The 26774-nt window shown below is 42.2% G+C and overlaps 1 protein-coding gene and 3 non-coding genes across 6 annotated transcripts; all 4 read right to left on the bottom strand.

Moving 5' to 3' along the window:
* Positions 1-1824: 1824 nt before the first annotated feature.
* On the bottom strand, positions 1825-26345 carry NOP58 (NOP58 ribonucleoprotein). 3 transcript variants are annotated; one of them, XM_061607968.1, is made up of 15 exons: positions 26137-26344; positions 25125-25201; positions 23582-23634; positions 22784-22908; positions 21171-21307; positions 20648-20712; positions 17220-17354; positions 15899-16044; positions 13390-13516; positions 12520-12683; positions 11230-11364; positions 8089-8150; positions 7025-7158; positions 3168-3307; positions 1825-2215 (listed from the first exon to the last, which is right to left on the bottom strand). In XM_061607968.1, the coding sequence occupies exons 1-15, from the start codon at positions 26179-26181 to the stop codon at positions 2156-2158; spliced, it is 1605 nt and encodes a 534-aa protein (XP_061463952.1). In that variant the 5' UTR covers positions 26182-26344; the 3' UTR covers positions 1825-2155. The 3 variants fall into 3 exon arrangements, with proteins under 3 accessions (XP_061463952.1, XP_061463954.1, XP_061463953.1); XM_061607970.1 differs by lacking the exon at positions 23582-23634 and having other exon boundaries at positions 26137-26345; XM_061607969.1 differs by lacking the exons at positions 23582-23634; positions 26137-26344 and adding an exon at positions 26061-26131.
* LOC133378660 (small nucleolar RNA SNORD11) lies at positions 13102-13189 on the bottom strand. Its single transcript, XR_009761093.1, has one exon. It is a non-coding gene; the product is annotated as a small nucleolar RNA SNORD11 (small nucleolar RNA).
* On the bottom strand, positions 15457-15541 carry LOC133378662 (small nucleolar RNA SNORD11B). The gene has a single exon (XR_009761095.1). It is a non-coding gene; the product is annotated as a small nucleolar RNA SNORD11B (small nucleolar RNA).
* Positions 23024-23110, bottom strand: LOC133378657 (small nucleolar RNA SNORD70). The gene has a single exon (XR_009761090.1). It is a non-coding gene; the product is annotated as a small nucleolar RNA SNORD70 (small nucleolar RNA).
* Positions 26346-26774: the final 429 nt, after the last annotated feature.

The raw sequence follows: 26774 nt of genomic DNA on the forward strand, positions 1-26774 counted from the left end.
GCCAATCGTTCATTTTTTAATTTTTTTTTAAAAAGTACGTATCTTTCTGTTGTTTGTGGCATTTATTTGAGGTACATTCCAGTGAGCGTTTTAAGCAAATGCAAACTAAAAGGGGTTTTAAGCTAATTTAACTAAAATGGCTTCAGTGGCTGTGGCTGAAGCAGACAATATACTGTCAGTCGTGAGTCAAAAGGATGAGCATGCCTTGAATCTTTCAGAATCCCTCCTACCACAGCCTCTTGTGCACCCGTCTCCCACCTACCCACCTCCATCAAGGGAACCTTTTGAAGTAGCATTTGATCCTCACAGAGGGGCTTCTGTCCCTGCCTTTGAACCAGTGATGCATGTGGCTTTTGTGCAGGGAGTAGGGCAGCCACTCTTAAACAGGGGATGGCCATGGCCCATCTCCAACCTTGCTCCTTCTGGTTATCCTACCGTCCGATTGTTGCTGGTTATCAGGAACAAGGGTTTCTTTTGCCAGGGATGTTTGCTCCCGATTGGCTTATAGTGTACCTCTGTGGTACACATTACTGCTTTTTCTTGACTTATAGTTAGACTATGCTTTAGGCACATGCAGGAGACCCTGGGACTGAAAGGTTTAACCACCCTGAAAATTCTCTCTCTCTCTCTCTCACACACACACACACACAATTACAACATTTCATTCCAAGTAAGTTTTCCTTTAGTGCTCCTGGCACTTGGGGAATGACCCACCTTCTCATACAAACATGATTAAAGTAAAAAAGGTATCACAACAGTGTTTTACAGATGAGTGAACACAGTGTGTTAAGTTCATTATGCTGTAGATAGGTTTATAAAACATTTCTAAAACTGGCTAAAAGGGAACCACTTTGTATGTGAGATAGCGCTTACATGCATAGTTACAGGATTCTAAGAGTTAAAACTCAATTTTAAACATTCGTTTTCCAAAGCTGTGTCCTGGGCTAACCAGCTCCCTCTCTGTGACCAATCATGCTGGGCCTTGAGGCTCCTCTCAGGAACTGGTGCAGACATGGATATATCCCTAGACTTTTGGAGTCATCTCTGGAAGACAGCTGAAGCTGGCCAGCACAGAATAGCTCAGTCTGGAATTTCAGACCTTCTAAGAAAAATCTCAGGCTTGTAAAAAATACCTGCCACATTGTGGTCAAGGTCCTCGCAGCTGCACCAGGTAGTTTTGAAGATTCTAATTGTGGAGGTTTCCTGGATGATGATTACTACTTTGGTGGAATAGCCTTACTCTAGTCTGGCCTGCTATTCATCTGCCAGGTCTGGGGTCTGGATGAAGGACTGGACCCTGGGACAGGAGGTCTACTGACAGGAAGGAACGCAGAGGCTCACTCTACCTAGCTGGAGAATTTCTGAGAACTATGGCCTCCTCAGCCGGTGCCTTCCTGGAGCCAATTTTTCTCAAGATTCTGGATAGTAGAGGGATGACAAGACTTTTGGACAGGTTGAGTGGAGGGCATTCCTTCCTTCCTCCTGGCTTGTAAGATACATGGTGGAGAAGAGGTCTCTTGGTGTTTGCCATGAAGAAAAACTCTGTCTTGGGTGAAGGCAGGGAATGAACAGGGGTGAAGTCTACAGAACTGGATAGAGCTCCAAAAGTTGGTCATTTGTTTGCTTCCTTCCTAAGTGCTAGGAGGATGAGTTAACCCAATCCATGGGATGTCTCTTGCACCTCAAACTGAGACTGAACTGTAGTCTGGTACATTTGCTTAATACCATCACAATGTTTTTGCCTCATACCGCCTCAGCAGATTCACAAAATTAAACCCAAGTAATTAACAGGTAATCTGAAAAAAAACTCTACACACACACATATACAAAAGTAGTATTTTTATTCAGACTCAGAGCCCACATGAAGGGACCTGCTGTTGAAAAATGATACTTGCTTCAAAAAAGATATTGTTTTTTCAGACATAAGTCATCTCTCAAAGCAGTTTGCAGTAATATTACAACAAAACATCAACTGTCAGGGCAGAGGTTAAACTAGGTGGCTAGACCAGAGAACTGAACAGTAGGGGGAAAATCTGCCCCACAAAAAGTATTTAGAATTTGTCAGCCTTGCCTAATCATGGGCAAATTACATTTCAGGAGCCAATGTCCTAGGAACCACAGACAAGCCATCTAAGGAGACTGTTGTTTCCTCCTCTTAATCATCTTCTGGCTCCTCTTTAATTTTCTTTTTCTTCTTTTTCTTCTTTTCTGTAGTCTGAAAAAAGTATAAGCATTGAGACATCCTACTCATTATGGTCCATGAAATATACAAAATTCATAATTAGTATTTTTCAGTGGATTGGGAGAGCCAATCAAAGGATTTTTCCCTTTAGGGGAGATATGAGTAGCATGCATGATCCTACTCTACTTCTATTTGCTAATCTCTTCAGACAGAGAGGCTCAGAGAACTGCAGGAATCCATGGTTACCACTGATATAATCCTAATGAAATGAGTCAACAGCATTCAGCATGAGAAGGTAAGCTTTCATCTCTAAGCATCTCATCAAAACAAAGCCATTCCTCCTCAATACATGCAGAGGCTATCAAGAAAAGTTGGATACTATGGTATTTCTGAGGGGGAGTTTAAATGGAAACAAGCTGCTCACCAATCAAATGCTACAGCATGGGTTGTAACCTATTTGTGCAAACATGGCTTCCTTTCCGTAAACTAGAATATGTTGCCTCCTCTGAAATGTGCAGCTGGGAACATTGCTATACTACGTTGAGTACATGCGAGTCATCGCATTTGGCTGATGACTCACAAGCCTCACTGAGGTAGTTTCTGCTACAGCAAGAGCTCTCCAATTTATCATAGCCTTGAATGATTCTACACAATGAAAGCTTTGAGGGTTGTGGAATAGACGTTGCTACAGAGTACGTAAGCAGGCAATTGTTTTTGTGAGGATGGAGTCGATACAATTCTGACAGATGCACAAAGGTATTTAAAGAAGAGTACTGTTTTCTCTCTCTTTTTGCCATTCCAGATTCTGCAGGGTTTTTAACTCCTGCGATTCAGAATGCATGAATTTCTAGTTAGCCTACATTCATTCAAACTGACAACAAGCGCTTGACACTTCGACAATATGAAGCCAGATAGGAGGCTAACAAGGATGCATTGATGCACACATGAACAGCAAAGGTGGCCCTGAAGATCTGAGGTGCCTTACCTCTGCTGCCACGCTGGTTGATGGTTCTTCTTTCTCCTCCTCCATCCAAGTTGCATCTTCTTGAGCTTTCTGCTTCTTCTCTTTTTTCTTTTTCTTCCTCTTGACAGGTTCCTCCTGTTCTTGCTCTTCCTCTTCTTCCACTGTGGGAAAAAGCCATGATAACTATCACCTGTGAAGCATGGGGGCTATCAACCATCAAAAAGCCCTCTGGGAAAATCTTTAAAACCACCACAGCATAGAAGCTGCAGAAGAGAGCAAAGACTTAAGCTTCATCAGTGGTCTAATGTTACTGAAGGGCCATAGCTAGTGTTAAAGTATCTGCTTTCCACTGCAGAAGATCCTAGGTTCAATGCGGAGAATCTCCAGGCAGGTCTGAGAATATCCCCCATCTGATACCGTGGAAAAGCTGCTGTTAGTCAGCACACACGGTGCTGAGCTATTTGGTCCAATGGCCTGACTCAGTTTAAGTCTGCTTCCTATGTTCCTACTACTCAAAGCTGACTCAATTTGAGGATGCCTAAGAGGAATATGTAACTATAAACTTTGGACTATACTGCACAGTCATATGACAAGTATTGTCCCCATTTCATTAGACCCTTGTGCTTTTGTGTGCTTATGCAAAAAGAGCTTTTGGATGAAAGACACTCTCTCAGCTCTTTTGGCACACCCCATGCTGAGGACTGTGAGCAAAGAACAGTGCTTTCAATACCAAGAACAATAAGCCAGAAAATCCTACCAAAAAGGAAGTTGGAACCAGCCAACAAAAGCTAAATCCCAGGAGGAAGGCACTTCTGGCCAAGGTTTGGACTTTGGCAGTTCACCAAGAGGGGGAAATTGTGAAGAGGGGGAAATTGTGAAGCTGTACCAACTGTTACTGTGGAGATTTCAAGGACAGGGAAGGGGTTGCTCATCACACATTCTGACATTAGGACCTCTTAAGGCACAGGTATCCCCTGTCTTGCATGCAATCACTCTAGATATGCCAATATCAACAACAGTGATTACATGCAAAGCAAGACACAAGAGTGGCTGCATCATAAGAGCCCCGAGGGGGGGAGGCAAAGAGGAAAGGTGGTACTTGTGAGAAAAAGCTGAAACAGCTGACTTGTCTTCTTCCCAAATAACTGAAAAGCCAGGAACCCTGCCTTCCTTTGCCTCTAGTAGCCTTCTACATATCCCCAAGCCACCAAGAGGCTAATTTCTGGCTCTATGACTTGTGCCTAAAATTAATGCAGGGCCTCTCATATTGCTAGAGCAAACACCACCCCCACCTGTTGAATACATCTGCAGCCTTCAGATATATGATAATCATGTGAACCTAATTTCTTGTCTAAAAGCTGCAATATCTATTTTCTGTCAACATGCAAGACTGGTAATCTTGGGAGGATCTGTAGTAATACTGTAGGAGGACACACACAGCACAGAAGCGTGACACAAATTAAAATGTGAAACAATGTAACCTACATTTTATCGCCACTGACATTTTCAGAGTTGGCAGAGGATGCCTTTGTGAAGAATTAAACTGCTTGTTCCCAGCAGCGTTTGTCACATTTTCATGCCAGGACAGAACAAGGACTGGGGCTCCAGGGAACCAGCAAGCATGTAAAATTGATAGGACCTCTTTCCAAAATACTATTGCTGACAAGTAAAACCAAAAGTGCCTTTATTTTGCACAATGCAGAACAAAGGGTTCTCTAGTTATTTTGTATTCAGTACCAAGGTGCCAAGCCCTGCCCATCAGTATTTCAATCATCAATAAAAGTGAAACTTATTTATAAAAGAAATGCTTCATGTTCTTGTTTCCTTCAGCACCATAAGCTGTCCCATCAACCCACCAAAAACTGTGTACAGTACATGATTGAATAACGTGTTCTACAATACACACAGAGATTCTGGAGCGTTACTTAAAAAGAAAGCTCAGGATTTGTCATTTGAAAGCCATATATGTTCAATTGGAGATTATACATATTTACTTAACGTCAGGGTACCTGCAGATCACAATTCTGTGAAAGCACAGCAGCAGCACAGAATGCAGAACTGGGCATAAAATTAAGCTTCCCAAACATCTCAGCTTTCAGTAAAAAACTTGGTTTTTGGCTCCAATATTTGCAAAAAGTATACTCTGAAAGCACATGAGGAATACCTTACAAGCTAAACAGGTGGCCGAGTAAGATTTTTAATGCTTGTGAACAGGACTTCAGGGTGCCACACAATCTCGCTCCCCTGCGCCGCCCGCACTAACGGAACTAGCTGGAGAAAATTATTTTTTATGGCAATGGCTAAGTAACTGAAAGGGAAATGTACACATTACATAAGCATTTGATGCACTTTTTTCTTTTCGTAGTAGATAAAAAAATTATTCTCTGCTTACGCTTTGCAGAACCAACCAAGATTCTAAAATTAACTGACAACGTAATACACAATATGGAAACATTTCCTAGGCTGAAAATCTGAAGCTGTCTGGCATGCTTTGCTAGAAAGAAAACCACCCCTGCCGATTCTTAGATTTAAATGATTGAAACCAGAATAAAAACAGTATAAAGTATAAAAGCCAGCCTACATACTCTTTGCTAAGGTGTTTAAAAGGAGGAGGAGGAGGGCAATTAGTTTCTGCAAGCAGGACCTGCAATAAGCCGTTGCTGTGTGGAGTGCTCCTGTCCAAAATGTTCCCTTCCCTTCCAATTTGTTGTTCTTTCTCCAGTAAGCATTCTGTGATCACTGAACATGCTCAGTCCTCACTGGGTTGCTTTCAGGTCCCACGATTTTTTTTTCATAAGTTTTTCTGAGATTTTGCAAAACTTGAGGTTCCTGAAGTCTGTTGATACCTCGCCTCTTGTAGGTGGATGGTGCCATTTTAGCTACTTAAGGACCAGTACTTAGAGAATTACATTCATGCAGGGTGCTGCTGCTGTTCAGGGTGCCAGTCACCCTACTCCAGCGGTTCCCAAACTTTTTTACCACCTGAAAACTGCTGAGGGTCTTGGTGGACCACTTAATGATTTTTCTGTCCGTTGTGGAAAGCAGAATTCAAATTGTAAAAAAATTAAACTTAAGAAATAAAAGAAATAAAAATACAATTAAAAATCGGTATGAATATTCAGTGTGATGGATGTGCCCTCTCCTGTCTTCAGCCACAAATCCAGACATGCTGTAGACAACAGTTTGGGAACAGCTCTCTACTCCATTTCATTAGCCACTGAACATGCCCAGTCCTTATTGGGGAGTTTGGCAGTGCATTCCCTCCATTTAGTTTCATTTTTTCTAAGGGGAGGTGGGAGGCAGTTTTGCCCAGTCACTGCCACAATTTTTTTTAAAAAAATTCTCTATTAATATCTATGGACAGCTCTCTCTTCTGTCCCTGGGGACATTTTAAAATGGCTTCTTAAGAGTGAATCAGGAAGAGACCAGACAACAAGAGGGGTTATTTCTACCTTTGTTGTCCCTATTCCCCTATCAGCCATCGTAATCTATCACTCCTCCCAGGCCATTCCAAGTCACTGAGTTTTTGTTGGGCTGTTTCGGGGCATTTCCCCACACCCTCAGGGCTTTTTTTGCCCCCTTCTGCAAACCTCACTCCCGTCTGTTGATGCCTCCTTCTTGTACACGAGTCTTGGCATTTTGGCTACATAATTGCAGGCATTCTTCCTTTCTTCTTTGGAGAAAGAATGCAAGATGGTTACTGAGGCTTTTAAGCAGAATGGGGGAATTTGTTTCAGGCAACACAAAGATGGAGCAGCAGCAAGTCTAACAGAAGACTAGAAAATAATTGTAAAGATGTAAATGGACCATAAAGGAGGTGGAAGTGGATGACTTCAGCCCTCAGATGCAGCAAAGGCCCCAGAGGCTCCATAACTAACCTTTGATTTCTACTATTTTAGCCTTCTTTGCTTTTCCCGGACCTGCTGTCTCTTCTTCTTCCACTTCATGCTTGCGCTTCCCAGGGACCAGAGGGAGTGTAGAGTCACCAGAAGGGTCATAGGTCTTCACTTCACTTGAATGACAAAAGGAGTTTTAATTTTTTAAAAAAATTGTAAACCTGTGAGGCAAGAGCAATTTGTATTTTGGATACAAAAGTTGTGGTGAGAATTGAAGATCACACTAATTTTCCACAGCCTGACTGTCCTTGGACATATTACTATTTAATGTTTCAACAGCATTCACATGCTATTGCGCTTTACAGAACACAGAACCCATGCAGTTCCTGCCCAGAGTTCACTTATGTTAGAGGAGGCAAGTGGAAGGAGGAAGGGAAGAGGTTAAGGACCAATTATACAGTTCAGGAGTAATATGCACCCCAGAGGGGACTGAAAGCTCATTTTTAATTTAAAATAAATGTATGTGGAAACAGGATTGCAAAGCAGTCAGAGAAAAAGGGGGTGGGAGAAGAACTCCAAATTCATTCCCTTTCACTAACTTCTCCAAATCTCAGCGTTTCATGTTAAGAACATAATATGAGCCCAGCTGGATTGGACCAAAAATTCAATGTAGTCCCACCAATGGTCAGCCAGATGCTTCTGAGAAGTTGCTGAAATTGGCATGAAGCCAATGACGCCTCCCTCGTTTGTCCTCAGCATCAGCCGTTCAGAGACATGCTGCCTTGGAGCAGGAACACCCAATGGTTTTTTAAAAAAATGGTTTCACAGAGATAGTGCAAAACAATTCCAGATTAGCAGTCAGTTCACACCAGTTGTTTCCTCTGTGCTAGAGTAATTGAACTAAAATTGCATAAAGAAACATCAGCATGAGTTGGGATGTGAACAACTATATCCACTGCAATTCCAATGATCACAGCAGCTAGAAAAATGTGCTGTCATAACTGCAGAAAAGGTTGCTGGTTCACAATCCTGTGAGTAGTACAGCAAACTTAAAACCCAAGGATTTGAGTTGTTAAAAAATTTAAACAAAACAAACAGCTACTCACCTCTTATGTTGATATTTGTCTGCCCTGGCCAAGGCTTTTCCTGTGCCACTTATTCGTCTTATCTGAGGGGGGGAATCAGTTATGAAAAACAAGTGACTCATAATAAAAAATCTGGCAAAAGCATAACAGCCTTTGAGAAGAATTAATGCTGAATATGTGCTGCTTAGAAGAAGAAAAAACAAGCTAGAGTGAACTCCTCCTAACAGGATAACAAGTGTGCTTCACTCACTGAAAGAACAGACATTGGGCTAAACTAGTCTTTGCCAACTTGATGCCCTCCAGATGTGTTTAACTACAACTCTTTTTTTTTTTTTTCAATAATTTTTATTCAGATTTTCATAAAACATACAAGACAAAATCATAAAACATTCAAAGACAAAAAAACAAAATCAAAAATAGTTAAACAAAAAGAAAAAAAGAAAAAAAAAACAAAAATAAAAAATAAAGAGTAAAATATTGACTTCCCATTTGTCAAAGATCAAATCAGTTATAAGTCTATAATATATAACAATCCTGTCTCTTAAGTCATATTATAAAATCACTTTCCTCCAGTAGTTATCTTACTTAATCATCAAATCTCATAAACATTACTTTATTCTTTCCACAAAAAGTCAAAGAGAGGTTTCAATTCTTTAAGAAATATATCTATCAATTTTTTTTTCCAGATAAGCATATCGATTAATCCATCTCATTACTAATTATGATAATCTTATTGTCATAACCATAGTCAAAATAAACATTTCAATTAATCCATCACATCAGAATCTGTTAGGTTCAATAATTTCAGTAGCCATTGTTCTATTATCTCTATTAGTTCCATTTTCCATCTTCCATCTTCAGTAGTCTTGTTAAGTCCAGTAATTTCAATATCCAATCTTCCATTATCAGTATTCCATAATAATCTTGCTGTCAAAGCCATAGTCATATAGTAAGAGTCTGATGGGGATTACCTCTATCCCAAATATTTTCTTGCCATCCATTCTGAATAGGTTGCTGAAATACTGCTGTAAAATCATATCTCTGTTCTTTTTTTCAAAATACACTGGGTCATCTCTTAAAAGTTTTTCCATTGTCACATGGCTGCAGTTAATTCCATAGATTTTCTCTATATTGGGCTCCATCACATCATTCCAGTCCAGAAGATTATCCATGCCATTGATAACTTTATCTCTAGAATCTTCATTCATTTCTTCAGAGATAACATTGAGTTCCAAACAATAGATTTTATTTCTAAAGTCCATAGACTCCAAATCTTGTTCCTGTTCCACGTTGGTTCCAATCTCCGGGATCTCCTCTCTCACAGGGACCCCTATTCCAGTCTCCAGGGTCACCTCTCTCACAGGGACCCCTGTTCCAATCTCCGGGGTCTCCTCTCTCACAGGGACCCCTTCCAGGGTCACCTCTCTCACAGGGACCCTTATATCTTTAATCTCCTGCTTCATTTTACTCAATTCAATTTTCATTATCTCAATCTCATCCATTATTTTCTGAAACATAGTTATTTCCAGATTTTCAGCCACTTTCTTAATTGCCATTTTAAAAGAAAAATATAGGAAAACCACTTCTTATTTCAGCAACAATTGGGTTAATACTCCAAACTTGGTGACATCACAGTATAAACAGAGCAGACAGCCTTATCTCTCCAATAGTTAAGTAAACAAAATGCAGTTCCCAGGATCGAAACAATTAATGGCAATCGTCAAGAAACAGATTCGTCAAAATAAAATAGACCAAAAAGAGAGTAGTCTCAAAACAGTATAATATTTTTCAAAATAAAAATCTGGAATAGAAATCCCTCTTCTGTGTATATCTTTAGAATGCAAATCCAGGACAGCTTTTTGCAACAAAAACAGAGATAAGCTATTAATTAGTGCGTAGCAGAGAGAAGTTATGGCTCCCCAGTGAGATGTCAAAAACTGATCAATCTGGCAAATCTCTTTTAAACAGCAACAATTTAAGTCAAGTAAAAGAAAAATATAGAAAGAAGGGTGCTTGCCTGTTAGTGCGTTCTCTCTTAGAAGATAAGGTGAACGTTCGCTTTATCAGATAGAGCTTGCTGTTAAAAATCCGTCCCACCTTCGTCGGCTGGACCTCGTCCCATAAATTAATGAGATCTGGTCGTCCCAACAAAAATAGGCTTTGAGGTTAATCTCTTCGTTTCTCCCTACCCGGGAGAAGTTTAATCAGTCAAAAAAAAAAGAAAAAACTGACTGATATATCTGAATAAGCTTCTTTTGAGGCAGGAGCCCGTCTCAAAAGCAGGCACAGGCTAAGTCACCCTTCCCGGAAGTCGTGTTTAACTACAACTCTTATTGGCCCCCGGAATTATATGGCCACGCTGCTGAGGCTGATGGATGTTGTAGTCCAAAACATCTGGAGGGCATCAGGTCGGTGAAGGCTAGGGTAACTTATATGGGTCTTCTTTAATGAGAAGTAACAGCAACTCCAAGGATTATTACACCTTCTCACAGCAATTTATACAGGATACCAGTTCGGTATCCCAGAAGGAAAGTAATTAAGACTGCTAGGACCAAGAAACAGAGTGGATGAGGAATGAGCCAACTGACATTCAACCAGGCAACAACAGCTACAGCTACCTGGTATGTGTAAAAATGGAAAGGTTCACCATTTTAGACTTGTCAGAAGTTCAGCACCCCCTCCTTTACGGATGCAGATGCCATACCACATTAATGAACCAAGCAAAGATCTTACCAAGGCCCTCTTCCCTTCCTTCTCTTTGGAGTGTTTTCCCCACCACATGCTGTCAGTACCCCATCCCACAGATATCTCATACTCCATCCCACAGAAAATCACTCTATGGCCAGGGTAGGGTGGGGAATTTTTTTTCCAGCTGGCAGGCTAGACTCTGGGTTCCTCCACCACAGGTCAGCTGCTTTGACAGGTGAACAGCATTTACCACCTGATGATCGCATGTCAGGTGAGCCATTTTTTCCTTTGCAGGAAACCAAACCATAGAGACCCAAGGAATACAAGGTAGCCTGGAAGGGGAATTCAGGCCAACATCTTGAAGTGGCCCCAGCTCTCTTCTTGGAGTCTCATCACTAGACTTCAATGACTTGAACTGAACTGTAAGCTGCCTCCACTGAGAGGCATGGCCTTTTAAAGTTGTTGCAGGCTCACCCCTTTCTCCTCCAAGTGCCTTAGCCTCGTTTCTACTTTCAGTCTGTTTTCAGCTCCCATCTCAGCACTGGTGCTGTCGCCAAGGGCATCGTAACGAATAGTCAAGGCTGTTTTAGCTGCCAACATTCGTGAGATCTGGAAAGGGGGAAAAAAGTTACAACTCTGCCACAATGAAACCAAGGTGGTAATTCTCTCTGTAAGTGGTGATGCAAGTCATGCCAACTCTGGTTAGCATATAGGAACTTCAGAACATAGTTAAGGCAAAGGAGGCATGCAAGAATGTTTACAAGCGTACGTTTTGTTGAAAAACAAGCTTCTTCTAACTACTATTAAAAAGGTAAAGGTGTCTCCGCACTTGTAGTGCGAGTCATTTCCAACTCTTAGGGTGACGTCTTGCACATTTACTAGGCAGACCGTATATATGGGGTGGGATTGCCAGTTCCTTCCCCGGCCTTTCTTTACCCCCCAGCATATGCCAGGTACTCATTTTACCGACCACGGATGGATGGAAGGCTGAGTGGACCTCGACCCCTTTTACAGGAGATTCGACTTCCTCCTTTCGCTAGAATCGAACTCCGGCTGTGAGCAGAGCTTCGGCTGCTAAAATGAGTTATGAGTTCTTTTTCAATCATTCAAATATTTACTGTTTTGGTCATAAATCTTACTAGGAATAAATCACTATAGGCACAGATAAAAGAATTGCAAGCTGCATTATATATACTAGTCTTTATGACAACAAAGATGTAACAATCTACTACGTGGATTTCCATAGAGCAGGGATGAGGTACTGGATCCCTGAAGGATGTCATCTACTGAAACAGATTGGAGCATTTAGATTTGTTTTCATATTTGAGCTATATTGTAAAGATGAAGAAAGTTGTGCAAGCAAATATTGATGTAATTTTGATATCCTTTCAATGTGATTTATTCTTTGTAATTCTGTTCCATTTGAAAATAAAAAATAAAAAAACAGATTGGGGCAGCTTATTCACAAGGGCTACTACTATTATGTAAAGGTTTATATTTCCGTACCATTTTCAGATTTGGCCTCTTCTTTTGCTTCCGATGAATTAGGAGGACCACATGGTAGAGTACGTTTGGAGACAGGTGTTCAATAGTTCTGAGAAATACTGAATTTAGACTAGTGATCAAGCCTTACTGAACACCAAGCCAAATTTTGTAGTCTTGGTTCCTTAGTTACCTGTTCCTTTGACCTGACACTTTCTTGTAAGAAATCTCAAGCCTTTTCTGCTTCAGAAAAAGTACGCTGGGAACATTTTTATATCTCACCTTTCCTTTGTTTTTGGCTGTTGTTTGCCCCACAAGGGAAGCATGATAAATCAGACCAAACTTGGGCGTGTCACGTTTAGTCTTCAGTGCTCTGAAGAGTGCTTTTTCAGCTCCCAGGATCTGAACAGTTGATGCTGGATGCTTTGCCAGATTCAACAGGGAGCCTGTGTTAAGAAGATGTAACAGGAGTTTACAAGAATTGGACAGCCTCCAAAACCGACTGACAAAGAAACAAGTTTCAAGCTTTATAAACACCACCCTCCAAACTGTTCTGGGAAAAGACAACCTAGGTCGTGCTGTAGACCAGAGGTGGCAAACCTGGGCTCTTTCAGATATTACTGGACTCCAGTCACATTGGCTAAAGGTCAGGGATGATAGGAATTCTATGCAGTCGCAGCAACATCAGGAGGGCCACAGGTTAGCCACCCTTGCTATAGAAGTCAATATATAATCTGGTAACAGAGTAACAAAATTCAGCCCAGGTTAATCTGTTTTATAAAATGGTATTATCACCTCTTAAATGCACCACAAAATGGTTTTTTTGGGGGGAGGGGAGTGAGGAAATACAGCAGGGCTCAGAAAGTGTCTCAGAAGAGGTAGTGACTAGAGTTGCCTTCACGTTTCAAGATGAAATCAAGCAAACTTCAGAAAAAAAATCATCACTGACTACTTCCAGGCTCTTGCAGTGTTGACAAGTTTGTACACTGCTATTTCACACTTTACAGACATCAAAAGGCTCGCCATCAGCAAAGCAGGTCTACTGAATAATATCGTTTTGATGCTGTAAAGTGCAGAATAGTTATACACAAGCTTGTCAGGATACAGCAACACAGCCAAACCACAACATGCCCACTTCACAGTCAAGCACACCTGCATGAGCGATGAGTCTTGCTCCTACTAGCTCTCCCACCATGACTGTGAGATTTGGTGCAATGGCCATCATTCTGTTTTTTAGATAATCGTATAGTTGTGCTCGATAGTCTGAGATCTCGATCACCTGAAAGATATAACAAGGCTGCTCAAAGGCTTCTCCCCTGCAAAGGAGAGTTGTCAAAGGAATGCAAGGACAAAACTTCATGAGAAAATTGTCATATTAGTTCAACAGCTGTTTGAGTTTTGCTAGGAATCACTTTTCTGAAAGAAATTCTACAAAGCTGTGCACAAACTTTAAGCACAAAAGATGAAATTACAATCCAACAATCAGAAATAAACTGACAGCAGATAAAGGACTAAAAAGTGGCAGATATAAAACCTTCAAAATCAGCATATGGAAATTTGCACGCTAAAAGTCCAATGAAGAAAAAAGATCTTTAAAAGACATCTAAAGAGAGACAGTGAGGGAGCATGGTGGACCTCTCGAGGGAGGGCATTCCACAGCTTTGGCTCTTCACAACTGCACCTAAGGACAAGATGGTGAATAAGGACTCTGAACCTTAATTTTAACCATTTGGTAGGCTTGTACAGGATTAGGGAGTTCCTAAGGTAACCTGGTTGCAGACTATTCAGAGCAGGAGTGAGAAACCTGTGGTTTGCCAGTTGTTTTGACTCCATCTCATATTGGCAACAGCAGGGACGGCCAATCGTCAGGGCTGATGGGAGACGTAATCTAGCAACATCTGGAGAGCCATAGGTTCCACATTTCTGGTTTGGGCATTGTGTGCTTATGTGTGAGAGATATTATGTACACACCTTCCAACTCAAATATCACAGGGCAACAACAATTTACACAACGACTAAGACAATGACATCAAGAAAAAAACATCTTGCTCTCCTAATTTTAGGTAACATATTTTTTTCCTTTTCTGATATAAAATATATAGGATTGTATGCTATGTGAGTGGCATTCCACTTGTGCAACAGGACTTCTCCCTTCCTCTCCTCACAAGCCCGGAAAATCTGCTTCAGAGGGCCCCCCAACGTCCTGGAATAGATTTTGAGGGTGTGCAGGGAACTGTGCAGGGGAGAAGGGGGGGAGTTCTTGCAAAACAGTCTTCAGTTTGTGCAACAGAACAGTTGTGTTGGATATAATCCATACAAAGGAAATGAAAAGTATGGTGGAAAGCAGCTTGGATGCAAGGCCAAAAATTCATTGTTGATTAATTTTTGGTGTTCCTCAAGGAGTTAATGATCCTTAACAGGGGCCCTAATAGGTCCAGGCAGATTCTTCCCCCACGTCTAAAAATCAGTGTATCACTCCCTTCTGAAAAGCTTACAGGTGTGTTGATAGGAATGTTGACATTTATGACACAATGGCAGCTAGACCACACTGCACCACACATTAGTCTGACTGCAAAAGCAAAATTTTCTCATCAGCAACTTGTTCCCAATAATCCAAACAGCCATTAAAGAAAAGGGGGGAAAAAAGGAAAGTAATTCAATTGCGTTCAGGGGACCTGAATAATGCTTGTAGATCAACATCACCTTAACTGGGTATGCAGAAAGGCCTGCCACACATTTAAGAACTGTTGACGCTCCTGCAAGACGCGTTTAATAGTAAGAACATTACGAAACGTGCACATTGTGGGGCCTCCCTGCTCCATAGCAACTAATGAGTAGGGGCTCCATGCCAAATCCATAACCAAGTCAGGATGGGTTCCTTCAGTTCTTAATTGAGTCATTTGACCACAATAAAAAGCTAATTTAAATGCAAGCAGCTTATTGTTGGCCTGGCCTCCTCTCAGCTCTTGCTACTGGTCTTTCCGTTTGAGAAGGGGGTAAAGTCAGTGCATGGTACTTTCACATGTTTTAAAGGAAGGATAGATTTACCATGCTGGTGATACAGAGGTATAAGTGAAACTGTAGTATTCTAGTATATTAATATAAGTTGCAGCCACGCTTCTGTAGACAGAAGGACAGACAGAACAAACATCCAGTCCAGTCAAATTCACATTCTGACTTTTGTCCTATTCTTTTAAATTAGTTTAAATTAGTCATTTGAGATGGCATCAGAAGAGGTAGTGACTGTGCAACCCTCAGTTTATACATCAGGAAAGCATTATCACAGGAATCATCACTGCCATCAAGGACATTTGCCTGAAAGTCTTCCTAAAATTGCCTCTCTACAATCTACTACTAGATACTCAATCCAGTTAGACTGGAGCGTTTTAGATTTAAAATAGATTAAAATACACTGAAGGAAGTGCGTGGCATTAAGGTGTTTTGAGCAGGCTGCAGGCTGGCTGTGAGCAACACAGGGAGGCTTGTATTTAATCATTGACTCTTTTAACCAGTTAGACTGAAGTTCCAAGCCTATGTAGTTATTCATCCATCCATTCCAAAGTAGTCTTCAGGGCAGTAAATGCAAAGTGCAGTGTTAAAACAAAGGTTAACTGAACAAAAACACAACAACACAGAGTTGTATCCAATGCTACATCATCACCTGATCACAGAGGTGTTGTATGTTGCTGATGTCTTCTTCTGACACTTCAGTACCCATGGAGATTTCTGCAGCTGCTTTCACCTCCTCCTCAACTTCCTCAGGCAGAACCTCAGACAGATCAGAACAGGAAAAGTTCTTCCTGTCTCCTGGGGGCAAAATAAGGAATAGGAATAAAAGACAAGCCACAAGAGTAACCAAATTACAAACATCTCTATACGTGATATCACAGGGTTGCAGAAAGCCAAACATGAAAGATAGCCTCTTTTTAATTGTTTAATCCATTGACTTTCCTTTAAGAAGAGTCATAGCCCACTGTACTTTTGAGGACCCCCCCACAGGGAGTCAGCTATGCCTTTCCCACATGATATTTATTTGAAATAGAAATCACCACACTATGGTGTGGAGAATTTCCTAATGGTCCAATGAGAACGGGTTATAAACCGCTGGTCCTTGCTCTCCCATTTCTTATCAGTTTACAACTGCAATGCAAACAAAAGTATACTGTGGCCTGGTTGCAAGTAACACCAAGACAAACCATGGCTTACCATGAATGAGCAAGTGTGCTAGTGCACAGGGAGAAAATACAACCACTTTACTCCTCCCCTGCTCCATGAGCTAAGTCGTGATTTGGCTTACGTTAAGTCAGAAATTAGGCTTGTGGTTTGTCTCACCCCAAACAAGTGGTAAGTCAAGAACAAAACCTTGGTCACCACTCATGGTTTGCATGGACGAAAACAAAGCACAAGTCAAAGTTCAGACATAAAACTAAGTAACCATGGCTTAGTTCCTGGTAGTGTGGCAGCAGGCGCAAAGCAGAGCAGCCAGGATTTTTCCCCTCTGCACCAGCATGCTTGCTAATTCAAGGTAAGCTACAGACTGGCTTAGCGTTACATATGAACAAGGCCTGTATCTCTCTTTATATTTAGTGTTTGTTAGTGCTCAGTTGCTGAAGAACTCAAAAGAATACAGGCAAGAGCAGCACTTATATATAAATGGTGCTACATAGTTAATAGATCTCACGTAGTATAGATCTCACCGCTGGCATGAAAACGATGGGATGCACAATTTCAGAGGCACTGAACACACCATGTACTTCACAACATCTTTTTGACATTTTGGGAGATATCCAATTGTGCTGTCCCACTTCCACAACTGACTATCGCTTCTGCTTTTCACCTTGTGCACCTCCCACATTCTGCTCTGGAAGGTTGGAGAGGTGGGGCGGGGAGGGAGGCTGCAGGACAGAAGGGGACACTCCATCGGGTCGACAGGTGTCATATTGGATCTCACCCTTTATCTACAGGAGCTCAGCATTACTCACCAATTTTTCGTACGCATTTACAGTATGTTAAATTATCTGTGATAATTTTGCCCAGTTCAGGAAAGTGCCAGCCATACCATTCTCTGCAGCGCATTATATAGTTATTCAGTTCTTTGTCCAAGTCATCAAGAAGGGCTGTAGTAGACAAATACAAAAGACACTTTAGCTCAGTTTCACTTTAGAAACTATGCCTGAAATTATCCAAGAATTTCAGAGAATAAATATACTGGCCTGGTTTCTATTTCACTTTAAATTGTAGTTCAACTTAACTAGGGTTCAAAGGTGAATGTGCAGTGTGCTGGTGCCTAAGGCTAAAATTGCAGTCACTTCTTTTCTCCCCAACTCCAGCCGGGAACTAAGCCATGGTTTGGGCTCAAGAGTTATATCTGAACCCAGGCTTGTGATTTGCTTCTTTTCAAACAAATGACAAATTGTAATGCAGGCCTCCCCATGTGTCCTGTGAGGACATTTTGGAGAAACCACGCCTGCCTGCCCATCCACCCTGACGTGACATCCAGGCCTGGCGCCAGCGGATGGCCAGATCAGGCACTGGCTGAGGGCCCCTGCGGCTGGGAGGGTGGAGCTCCCACTCCATGATTTCCACCAGCATCGAGTTGTGTGGTACAACCGGATAGTGGCGCAGATCACGGAGTACAAGCTCCACTCTCACAGGCAACACAACTAATGAATGCCCAGCAGGCGCATGCTTAAATACGCCCAGTCACACCTCCTGTGGCATCATCGCATGCCTGCCATCACCCAAGCTCCGCGCTGTGATCTCCACCAGCATCGGGTCGGGGGTGCAACTGGACAGTGGCATCGATCGCAGAGCAGGAGCTCCATTCTCCCAGGTAACACAACAATGCATGCACAGCCAGTGCATGCTTAAATATGCCCAGTCGCACCTTCTGTTGCATGCCTGCCATCACCCAAGATGGTGGCAGGGGTGTCACTGCATCAGCACACATGCCTACATCACCCAAGATGGCAGCAGGGGCATGGTGACGCAAGAGGTATCACGACCCGGTATATTAAAGTACACACACGTGGGTGCTGTCTGGTGCCCAAGCATCTGCACCGGTCTGGCGCCAGCCCTGATGATATCAGATGTGTGTGTGTGGGGGGGGAAGCGTCAGGCTTCAAAGGAACAATCGGGAGCTTAAAGTGGGTTCTCAGTTGTTCCTTTGCTGGAGCAAGGAGTGCTCCCAACTGCCCATCAGCTGATGGGTGGGAGGACCGCACCTTGCTCAAGGAGGAGGAACCTCCCAGCATTGCTCTTTGAAGCTGTTTGGTGGGGCTCCTTTCCACCTCTGATACTGGAGGGGAAAGCAGCAGTGTGGGGAGGCTTGCAAAGCGTAGGGCTTGCAATTATTATTATTATTAATGATATTTATCAGTCACTTTTTTCAGAATGAAACTCAAAGCAACTTACAAAAAAACTCAAAAACATACAGAAAAAAATCACAGTACAAAAAGAAAAAAATATACCAAGCAAAACTCAAAAAATACAATAAATCACAACTCAATACAATTCAAATACAACATACAATTAAAGTCATCTTACAAGGGGTAAAAGGGACAGGGCAGGTCTTCTTGCCACCTGGCAGAGCTTCTGCAGGCACAGTCCCTTTGTAAGCAGAGGTGTGGAGTCCTTCTCTAGGTGTAGGCTTCCAAAGTCACTTTGGGATAAAAGGGGCAGTGCGGGCCTTCTCCCAGGCTGGCAGAGCTTCTGCAGAGAACTCCTTACCAGACCTCTTGCACTGTAGTTCCCAAACCTAGGAACCCTGTACAAAGGATTTTGACCGGTGAGTGAGACAACCCAACAGTCAATCATGTGGTGCCATGATGATGTTACGGTGTGCCACCCACCTCTCAAAGTTGGTCCAACAGGTAGCTCCTGTAGCCAAAGGGGCTCCCTATCCCTACTGCAGCAAATGTTTGTGGTTTGTCTGGACAGAAGCAAACCATAAGCTTGGGTTCAGACATAACACTACTCCAAACTATGGTTTAGTTCCTAACAGCACAGTGACAACAGGAGTGGGGGAGGAGCAAAGTGCCTGTGATTTTAGCTCTATGTACTAATGAGCTGCACATTCACCTTTAAACCATAGTTAAGTTTAATTATAATTTAAAATGATGTGCAAACAAGCCCACTAAACAAGAAGAAATCTAGAAATGTTAGGACACTTGCTCCCACTAAAAAGAGTGAAGTAATAGCTAATTTACTAGCCCCAAAATATTAGCATGAGAAGATGGGGAAGAAGTTGCCATAACTGTTGGAAAACGTCCTTATCTGTTCCCTAAAGGAACTGTTTTACAGGCATACCTCGCTGTAACATACGCAATGGGACCGGAGCGTGTATGTAAAGTGAAAATGTACTTAAAGTGAAGCAATTATCTATGTGTGTACTGCACCACAATCACCACTAGATGGCAGCGGCATCATGCCATTAAGTGTCCGTAATTGCAAAGCACGCATACGTTAAGTGGGGTATGGTGGTGTATGGACCATGTACGTTATAGCGAGGCGACGTTAAGCGAAGCGACGTTAAGCGGGGTATGCCTGTACTTTCCCACACACGGAAAAGACTACCCACCCATGTGTCAGTAGTGCAACTATTTCTTCAATATGTGGTCACATGTCCTCCGGTCTACCTGCCCTCTCACCAGACCACAGACAAACCCATATTAAAATAAATGCAGGGGCCACACCATCACCACTCACTAGCTACCTTCAACTGACAATGAGAGGTTGGTTCTAACTCATGCTCAATCTTCTCCTGGGTAAAAATTCCAGGGTGAAGAGATCTGACTCTTACTGATTAATATTCAAAAGCCCTTCTAGAGAACCAGGGCGGGGTGAGAATATTGGCCTGGGGAAGCTCTAGAAGCAGAAGCCCTCTCTGGCTATTGAAGGTGGTTTGTCTTTCACTTGCTGATGTCAGTTTAACAGACTGATTCAGTCAGATTTCCTAGCAATCATCTGATTTAAGCATCAGGCAGAACAAAATCATATAAACCTCTCTGAAAGTTTGATGGGAAATACTGAACAAAATTAATTTACTTTTAAAAAATCCCAACTGCAGTCACAAAAACAACTTTTACAGAAATTGAAAGCCATTTAAATGTTTAGCTGGCCCAGATAGCTAGCCAACATTTGTGCTAATCACTGACTCGGCCTTTCCCTCATCTTAACTATATCACCCTGAGCTATGGAAGAAAGTGGAGCATCTGAGGCCCATAACTGTAGGGGAAAGCCCCTGCCCTTGCCCTCACTTCTGGCTCCTGACCCTTTAGAAGAATTGATAGAGAGAGAAAAAAAAAGTTCTGCATGGGCAAACTGAGTAGCACATTTGTGGATTCTGATATTAAGAATTCAAAAGCTGATGGCAGACACATCAAGGTATTTAACTTCCAACTGTACTCACAAATTGCTTGGACAATCATTGTATCAACTTTGTCTGGGCTGAACTTCAGCTTGTATCGGGAGAGGCTGAAAACAGACATGAATGTAAACCATTTTAAATACAATCAACTGAACCCCCAAGGACATATAAACTCTTCCCGATGCCTCCCAATGACCAAAGGCATTCCTGTTGACGGCAATGGCGGGTACATCTTTGCTGATGGTGTGGCAATTAATCCTTTACCCTTTCGTTCACTGACTTGTGTTTTAAACACAAGAAGTCTAAAGGAGAGCTGCAAAACGTGGATCTCAAACAGCATGTTACTCATATTACTCCCCTGGAGGCACAAATGCTTCAATCATTTGGAAATAATCCAGTAGAATTCAGTAGGGATGCCGTCCAAGTACACATGCACAGAACTGTGCCGTTAAGTATATGCTAATGCCCAAGTTTGCATTCCACTTCACATAAAATGACACGCCCAGAGGGAAAGATATACAACATAAGCACACACAAGTCAGAGCTGGGAAAACATGATTATTACCTGTGAGCCAGTCCTAAACACATCGCTGCCATCTCTCGTGATGGAAGGCCAGTGATAAGTCCTTCCACTTGAGAACGAATGCCTCTCATTAGTTCAGTAACCATTGGACTGTGGATGCAGCTTAAGTTCAGTTTTTCCTGCAGAACACAAATATCAGCAATACTCGCCTTGATAAAAAGGTCTCCCATAATGTTCCAACAAATCATTTTTTTCTGTTTATTTAAAGCATTTATATATGCTTTATCAATTGTTTCTAAATGGTGTACATAAAAATGAGCCATACATAAAATAATGAAAAAATAAAATAGCCATAAAACCAAACAGTACCTTAAAATGCCTACTAGAACAAGAGTTTTAGTCATGTGCCTGCAGTTCAAGAAAGAGGGTGCCTATCTAATTTCAGTTGGCAGGGAGTTACACAGACTTTGGCCCACTACAGTGCATGCACAGCTTGTAAAGTATTTACTGTTCAGCAGCAACAGAACCTTAACAATGGAAGTTAGCTCGACACAAGGAGGCCTATCTTGTAATTCCCAGGAGTGAAATAACTAAGGGAGCAATTTCTTTAAGCAACTTAGCAGCACCATATTTCAGTAAGGCATTTCTGGTTGTCGTATCAACTTAGCCTTCCAGTTAAAAATGAACAGAGTACACTCATACTGATATTAAATCAAACTGTTTCCCTGATAACGTTTTTGCTTATTTCTACACCTCTTCACAAGTCAAAAAGTAAAGGTGTCACAAGAAGGAGATTCCAACCAAAAACCCAGAACAATGCACTAACAATCAATTTCTATGAGTCAGTGCATTACAGTAGGGCCCCACTCATATGGCAGGTTAGGTTCCAGACCCCCGCCGGAAAGTGAAAACCGCCAAAAAGTGGATCATCTGTAGCACAGGGGTCTGGAACCTAACCCGCTGATCGCACCAGAGGAGGAGAAAATCAGATCTTCCCCTCCTCGGGCACGATCAGCTCAAGCAGGAGTCTGATCGCACCAGAAGAGGAGAAGATCAGCTGTAGCACACTACAGCTGATCTTCCCCTCCACCGGCGCGATCAGCTGGAGTGTGGGAGTCTGACTGCCCCTGAGGAGGAGGAGATCAGCTGTAGCCCTCCTTGGACACGATCAGCTGGAGTGCAGACAGCTCCAGCCCCCCTCCAGCTGATCGCCCCGCTGGCGCCGTATTAGCGGAACGCCGAAAAGTGGGGCCCTACTGTATCACAGATGCTTATTTAGAACCAAGAACTAGTACCTGAATTCACTTGTTTTTCCTCTTTCCTTCCCACCCATTCTCCTTTTGTATCATGTCTACAAGGGCTGCCTTGGTTTTTCATCTCTGTGCATAACTTTGGTACTTTGTGTTTAATCATAATACGCTTAAAGTAAGAAGAATGAGCAAGTCTGGCCACAGAGTATCAGTAGCAGCAAAAGGAGAACTAATAGCCACCACTGGCTTATAATTTATATGAAGCATATTCCTTCTGTGGATGTGAAAAAAAATTGTATGTAGCACAACACATTGTTATGAAGCTATAAAGAACACCACATGCCTTGGGTACATTGACCTTATCAGAATACCACATACCCAGGGCACATAAAAATCAGGGCTTACCTTTATTACACCTCCTAGTTTGGCATCTGCTACAGCCAACTGTTCATGGGCATCTTTGGCTACTATCTTCTTTAAGATTTTCTTTAAGTTCTTGCTAATCTTGCCTTCTACCAGAGCTGTGGATGCTTAAAGGAGAAAATAGTACACTGCATAAATCTGCAGATTCTCCAATACTCCTAGTCCAGAGAAAATCATAAAGGAACAAAATATGTACAAACACTGGTCACTGAATGTTTGTTTTCATCTGCTGTCTCAGTGGTAGTGACGAAAATTTGTGCAATCACAGAGATTCAGTTCTACGAATCAAACATCACGGACAACAGATAACTGGTATAAAATTTTTACTCTATACAATGCTAAGGCTGCAACCCACTGAAGTCAATAAACTTGGACATACAGACATGCAGGATCTGCTCAGCATTCGTGTATGTGCTGCCTGGATGGCTAGCACTGAGGGACATAGTAACGCTGATTAAATTAACTTGCCTGGCTTGTAATGAGCCACTCATCAGCAGAGGGGAAGGCCTATTTCCAGGCAAGGACATTTTTGTATCAACTTGATGAAAAAGAAGCCCTTCCCATCACCAGCTGCCAATGTGCCACAAGTAACTCACATTAGCAGGCAAGGTAATGTTTTTAGTGGACCTGTAGTTGTTGTAGACTTGTTTGTGAAGCTGAAGGCTTCCAAATGCATCAGAGGTGCTATTATAAAGCAATGCCCGACTGAGTACTTGAAATGTGATCACTGAACTATGTACCAAAGAAAGAGAGGAAGAGTACATTCTAATTCTCAGTTACCTGCAAGGGCTTCTGTTGTGTCCTGAAACTTCTCAAAGTGTTTCAGTTTCACCCTAAATAAAAGATATCAAACAGTTTTTCTAATGGTCCTGAGAAATCTGCTACTTCTTCAAAAACACAAGAAACTAGAAAAATGACATGCCTGGAATGATTTGCTGTATTTGTTATTTATTTTGGAAACTCAATAGAAAAACTGGCCTATTGGGACAATCCCCTACAGAAAGAGAGGAAAAGACTACCTATTAAGCCTGATGGACAAATAGCTTCCTACCAGTAAACGACAGTTTCCAGAGTTGCTATGTAACTAATGGGTTTTTGTCATTATTCTGTAATAGTTATTGACTCTACTACACACAGTCTTATCTGATTGTTTTGGACTAAAACGAGATCAGATGTATTATCCAATGCCACTTATTCACTTTCATCCTATCTTGCACAACGATGTAGAGCCAAGGCAGGGGTGAGGAACTGGATCTGGCTAAAAGGCCAGATCCTTATCCTGCCCCTCCCCCAGGATCATCCATGTGTCAATCACATAATGGTGATTGACACATTCCAATGTTCAAAGGTGACTGTTGTAACTGCAGATCAGTGGTTACAGCTACCTTCTTTGAAGACACGTTTTCAGCGCTAGTTGGCGATTGGCACTGGAAACATGCCTTCAAATAGGCTCCTTGCAACCAACAATCAGCTGATTGTTACAGGGAGCCCCATTAAAAAATGGGGCATTTTTTTATTTCCAGAGAAATCAGTTTTTATTCAAAGTGCTTGCTTCAGCACTTTGAATAATCTGCTTTCTCAAAAGAAAAAAATGCTGTTTTTAAACTGAGCATCCTTCCCGCCTGAAAGAAGTGCTAGAGGAAGCAGTTTGAATCCAAGCTCCCTCAATCTGCCAACCCCAGCTGATTGTCAAGGTTTTGGCTGTGCAGGGCTCTCTTCAAGCACCAACAGCCAGCTGATCTTAAGTGTTTACAGAAAGACCTGTGCTGCACCTTGAAGCCCTAACAATCAGTTGACAGCTGAGGCTTCAAAGCACTTTGCAAAGGGCTTTGCAGGTGGTGCTTGCAAACCTTTTTGGCCCAGACACAATCTTATTTGTCCCACACCTGATGTCATATCAGCTTGTAGGGCAGGGCGTGTGGCTTATCCAAAATGGCCTGGCAGCCTGAACAGGGAGGCCTGGGAGGCCTTATTAGGCCCGCAGATCAGAGATTCTCCACCCGTAAGCTCAGAAATCGTGAATACATATGATTGTCATGGCTGGTACCTAACCCCAGTTCTGAGTTATATGAGCCCTATTTCTTACTACTTAGGAAATCCTCCCCCCAGCAAGACTCTCCCTATTCCAACTACATCTGAAGGGTTGTCATGCCAGGAGTGGAGTATAAAGGCTATCACATGCGCAGCTCTATGAGGGAATCACTCCTACAAAAGAATGAGCCTATCCAAGGCCTAACAATGGGCTAAAAACAGGGACTATATGAGCAAAAAAGAGCTGAAGATGAAATATACACTGGAATAAAAGAAAATTAAACTTGCTTACACTTTATTTGCTTTTTCAGGAGTTTCAAATTCTTTCCATAGGCTGTCGATTTCTTGGAGTTTTTTCTCATCCAGAACCTGTGGCAGCAAAGAGTAGGACTAATTCCCAGTGGAAGTTTGAGATACCACATTATTTACTCAGAGGTAGACTTCAATAGAACTTAGTTTTAAGTAAAGATGTATAGAATTGAGTCCTAACAACTGCCTTTACTTCTCCACATTGCCTGGAACCACTGTCTCTATGAACACAGTAAACTTATTACATCACCACTGGATTACCAGCAACATGATAAATAAGTAGACTGTAATGTGTGCAAAATAGCATAGTTCCCTTGTCTTGGCAAAAATGGGCATAATGTAGATAAAATGGAACGTTTCAACTAGAACAAATAAATACAACTCAGGAGAGCTGGTAAGAAACTGAGCTACAAATTAGGAAATCCCCAGCTAAATCTCGCCCACTCGGGGACCTGAGGCAATCAACTCTCTTTCAGCCTCATTCAGTAGTAGTATCTACAATTAATAGCAGTCTCCCACATCCTGGTGTCCTAGGATGTTTTGGACTACACCTCCCAACATCTCCAACCAACACAGTTTGAAACTGCACTCTAAAACATCTCCAGGATGGGAAAGACTATTTCACAGGAATGTTACAAGAACGAGCACCTAGATAACGTATGCGAAGCCTTTTGAACACTTGAAAGTGTTATACATCATGATCACCAGAAATGCTTTTTTTAAAAGTTACTAAGCCAGAAAAAGATTAGGGCTGTGAAGAGCGACAAATGGGGTCCGCTATACTTGGGGGGGGGTTTGCCTCCCTCGATTTAACCTTCCCCGCCACGGCGCCAAAATAATTTTGCGACTTGATTCTACCGAATGTATAAACTAAATCCAAGAAAGGGAGGGTACATCTTCTCTCACACATAACACTCACACATCGCGGGGCCCAATCGCCATTTGTAATAGCCACGTGGGAATCCTACTCTCCACGTGTTGCGCCCTCCCCTCACCTTGAAAATGGCGTATCCAGCCGCAGTCTCGAATAAAACCAGCATAGCGGCTACGGGATGAAGCCGGATGACCCTCCAGCTGCTCTCCCGAGAGAAGGCGGGCGGGAATTGAGCAAAGAACCGCGCGGAGATAAAAGGGACACGTAAAAGGACCACTAGCACGGAAGTGAGGCTCTACCCGCCGCACCGGAAATGATTCGCATAGCCTTCTGGGAGAGGAAGCTGAACTTCAGAGCTGCAGCCTTAATGCGGTTTCTAAAAAATGTCCAGTTCCCGAATCTGTTGCTTAAAATCCTCCATGTGCGGGGCAAGAGCGGTTGAAACTAATCCTTTTCATTTTCCACAATGGAAAAAAATCTGTATAATTTAAAACAAATACATTCTTTAGTGGAAAATAAGGATAGTTGTGTTTTAGCAGGCAGTGTGTAAGGTCATCTAGAAATCAACTTTTGGAAAGGGAGGGGTAGAGAGCATAATTATTCCAAAACATTAAAACGAAAATCGTTCGGTTTGCTTTTTTTATAGTGAAGCTTGTTTTCAGCCACTCTTTCCCCCGCATATTGAGCATTATAAAAATCTACAGTCAGAACCGGAAGTGATGTGGATGGAACACTGGCAGGGTTGAAAAATATCGCTTT

Source organism: Rhineura floridana, chromosome 2 (genome assembly GCF_030035675.1).
Source record: "Rhineura floridana isolate rRhiFlo1 chromosome 2, rRhiFlo1.hap2, whole genome shotgun sequence".
Classification (NCBI taxonomy): Eukaryota; Metazoa; Chordata; class Lepidosauria; order Squamata; family Rhineuridae; genus Rhineura; species Rhineura floridana.

Coding starts and splice junctions, on each gene's coding strand:
- NOP58 (XM_061607968.1), bottom strand. CDS start 26,181: ATGCTGGTTTTATTCGAGACTGCGGCTGGATACGCCATTTTCAAG. Junction 25,202..26,136: donor CTGGATACGCCATTTTCAAG/GTGAGGGGAGGG, acceptor TTGCTGCCACAG/GTTCTGGATGAGAAAAAACT. Junction 20,713..21,170: donor TGTTTAGGACTGGCTCACAG/GTAATAATCATG, acceptor GTCTGTTTTCAG/CCTCTCCCGATACAAGCTGA.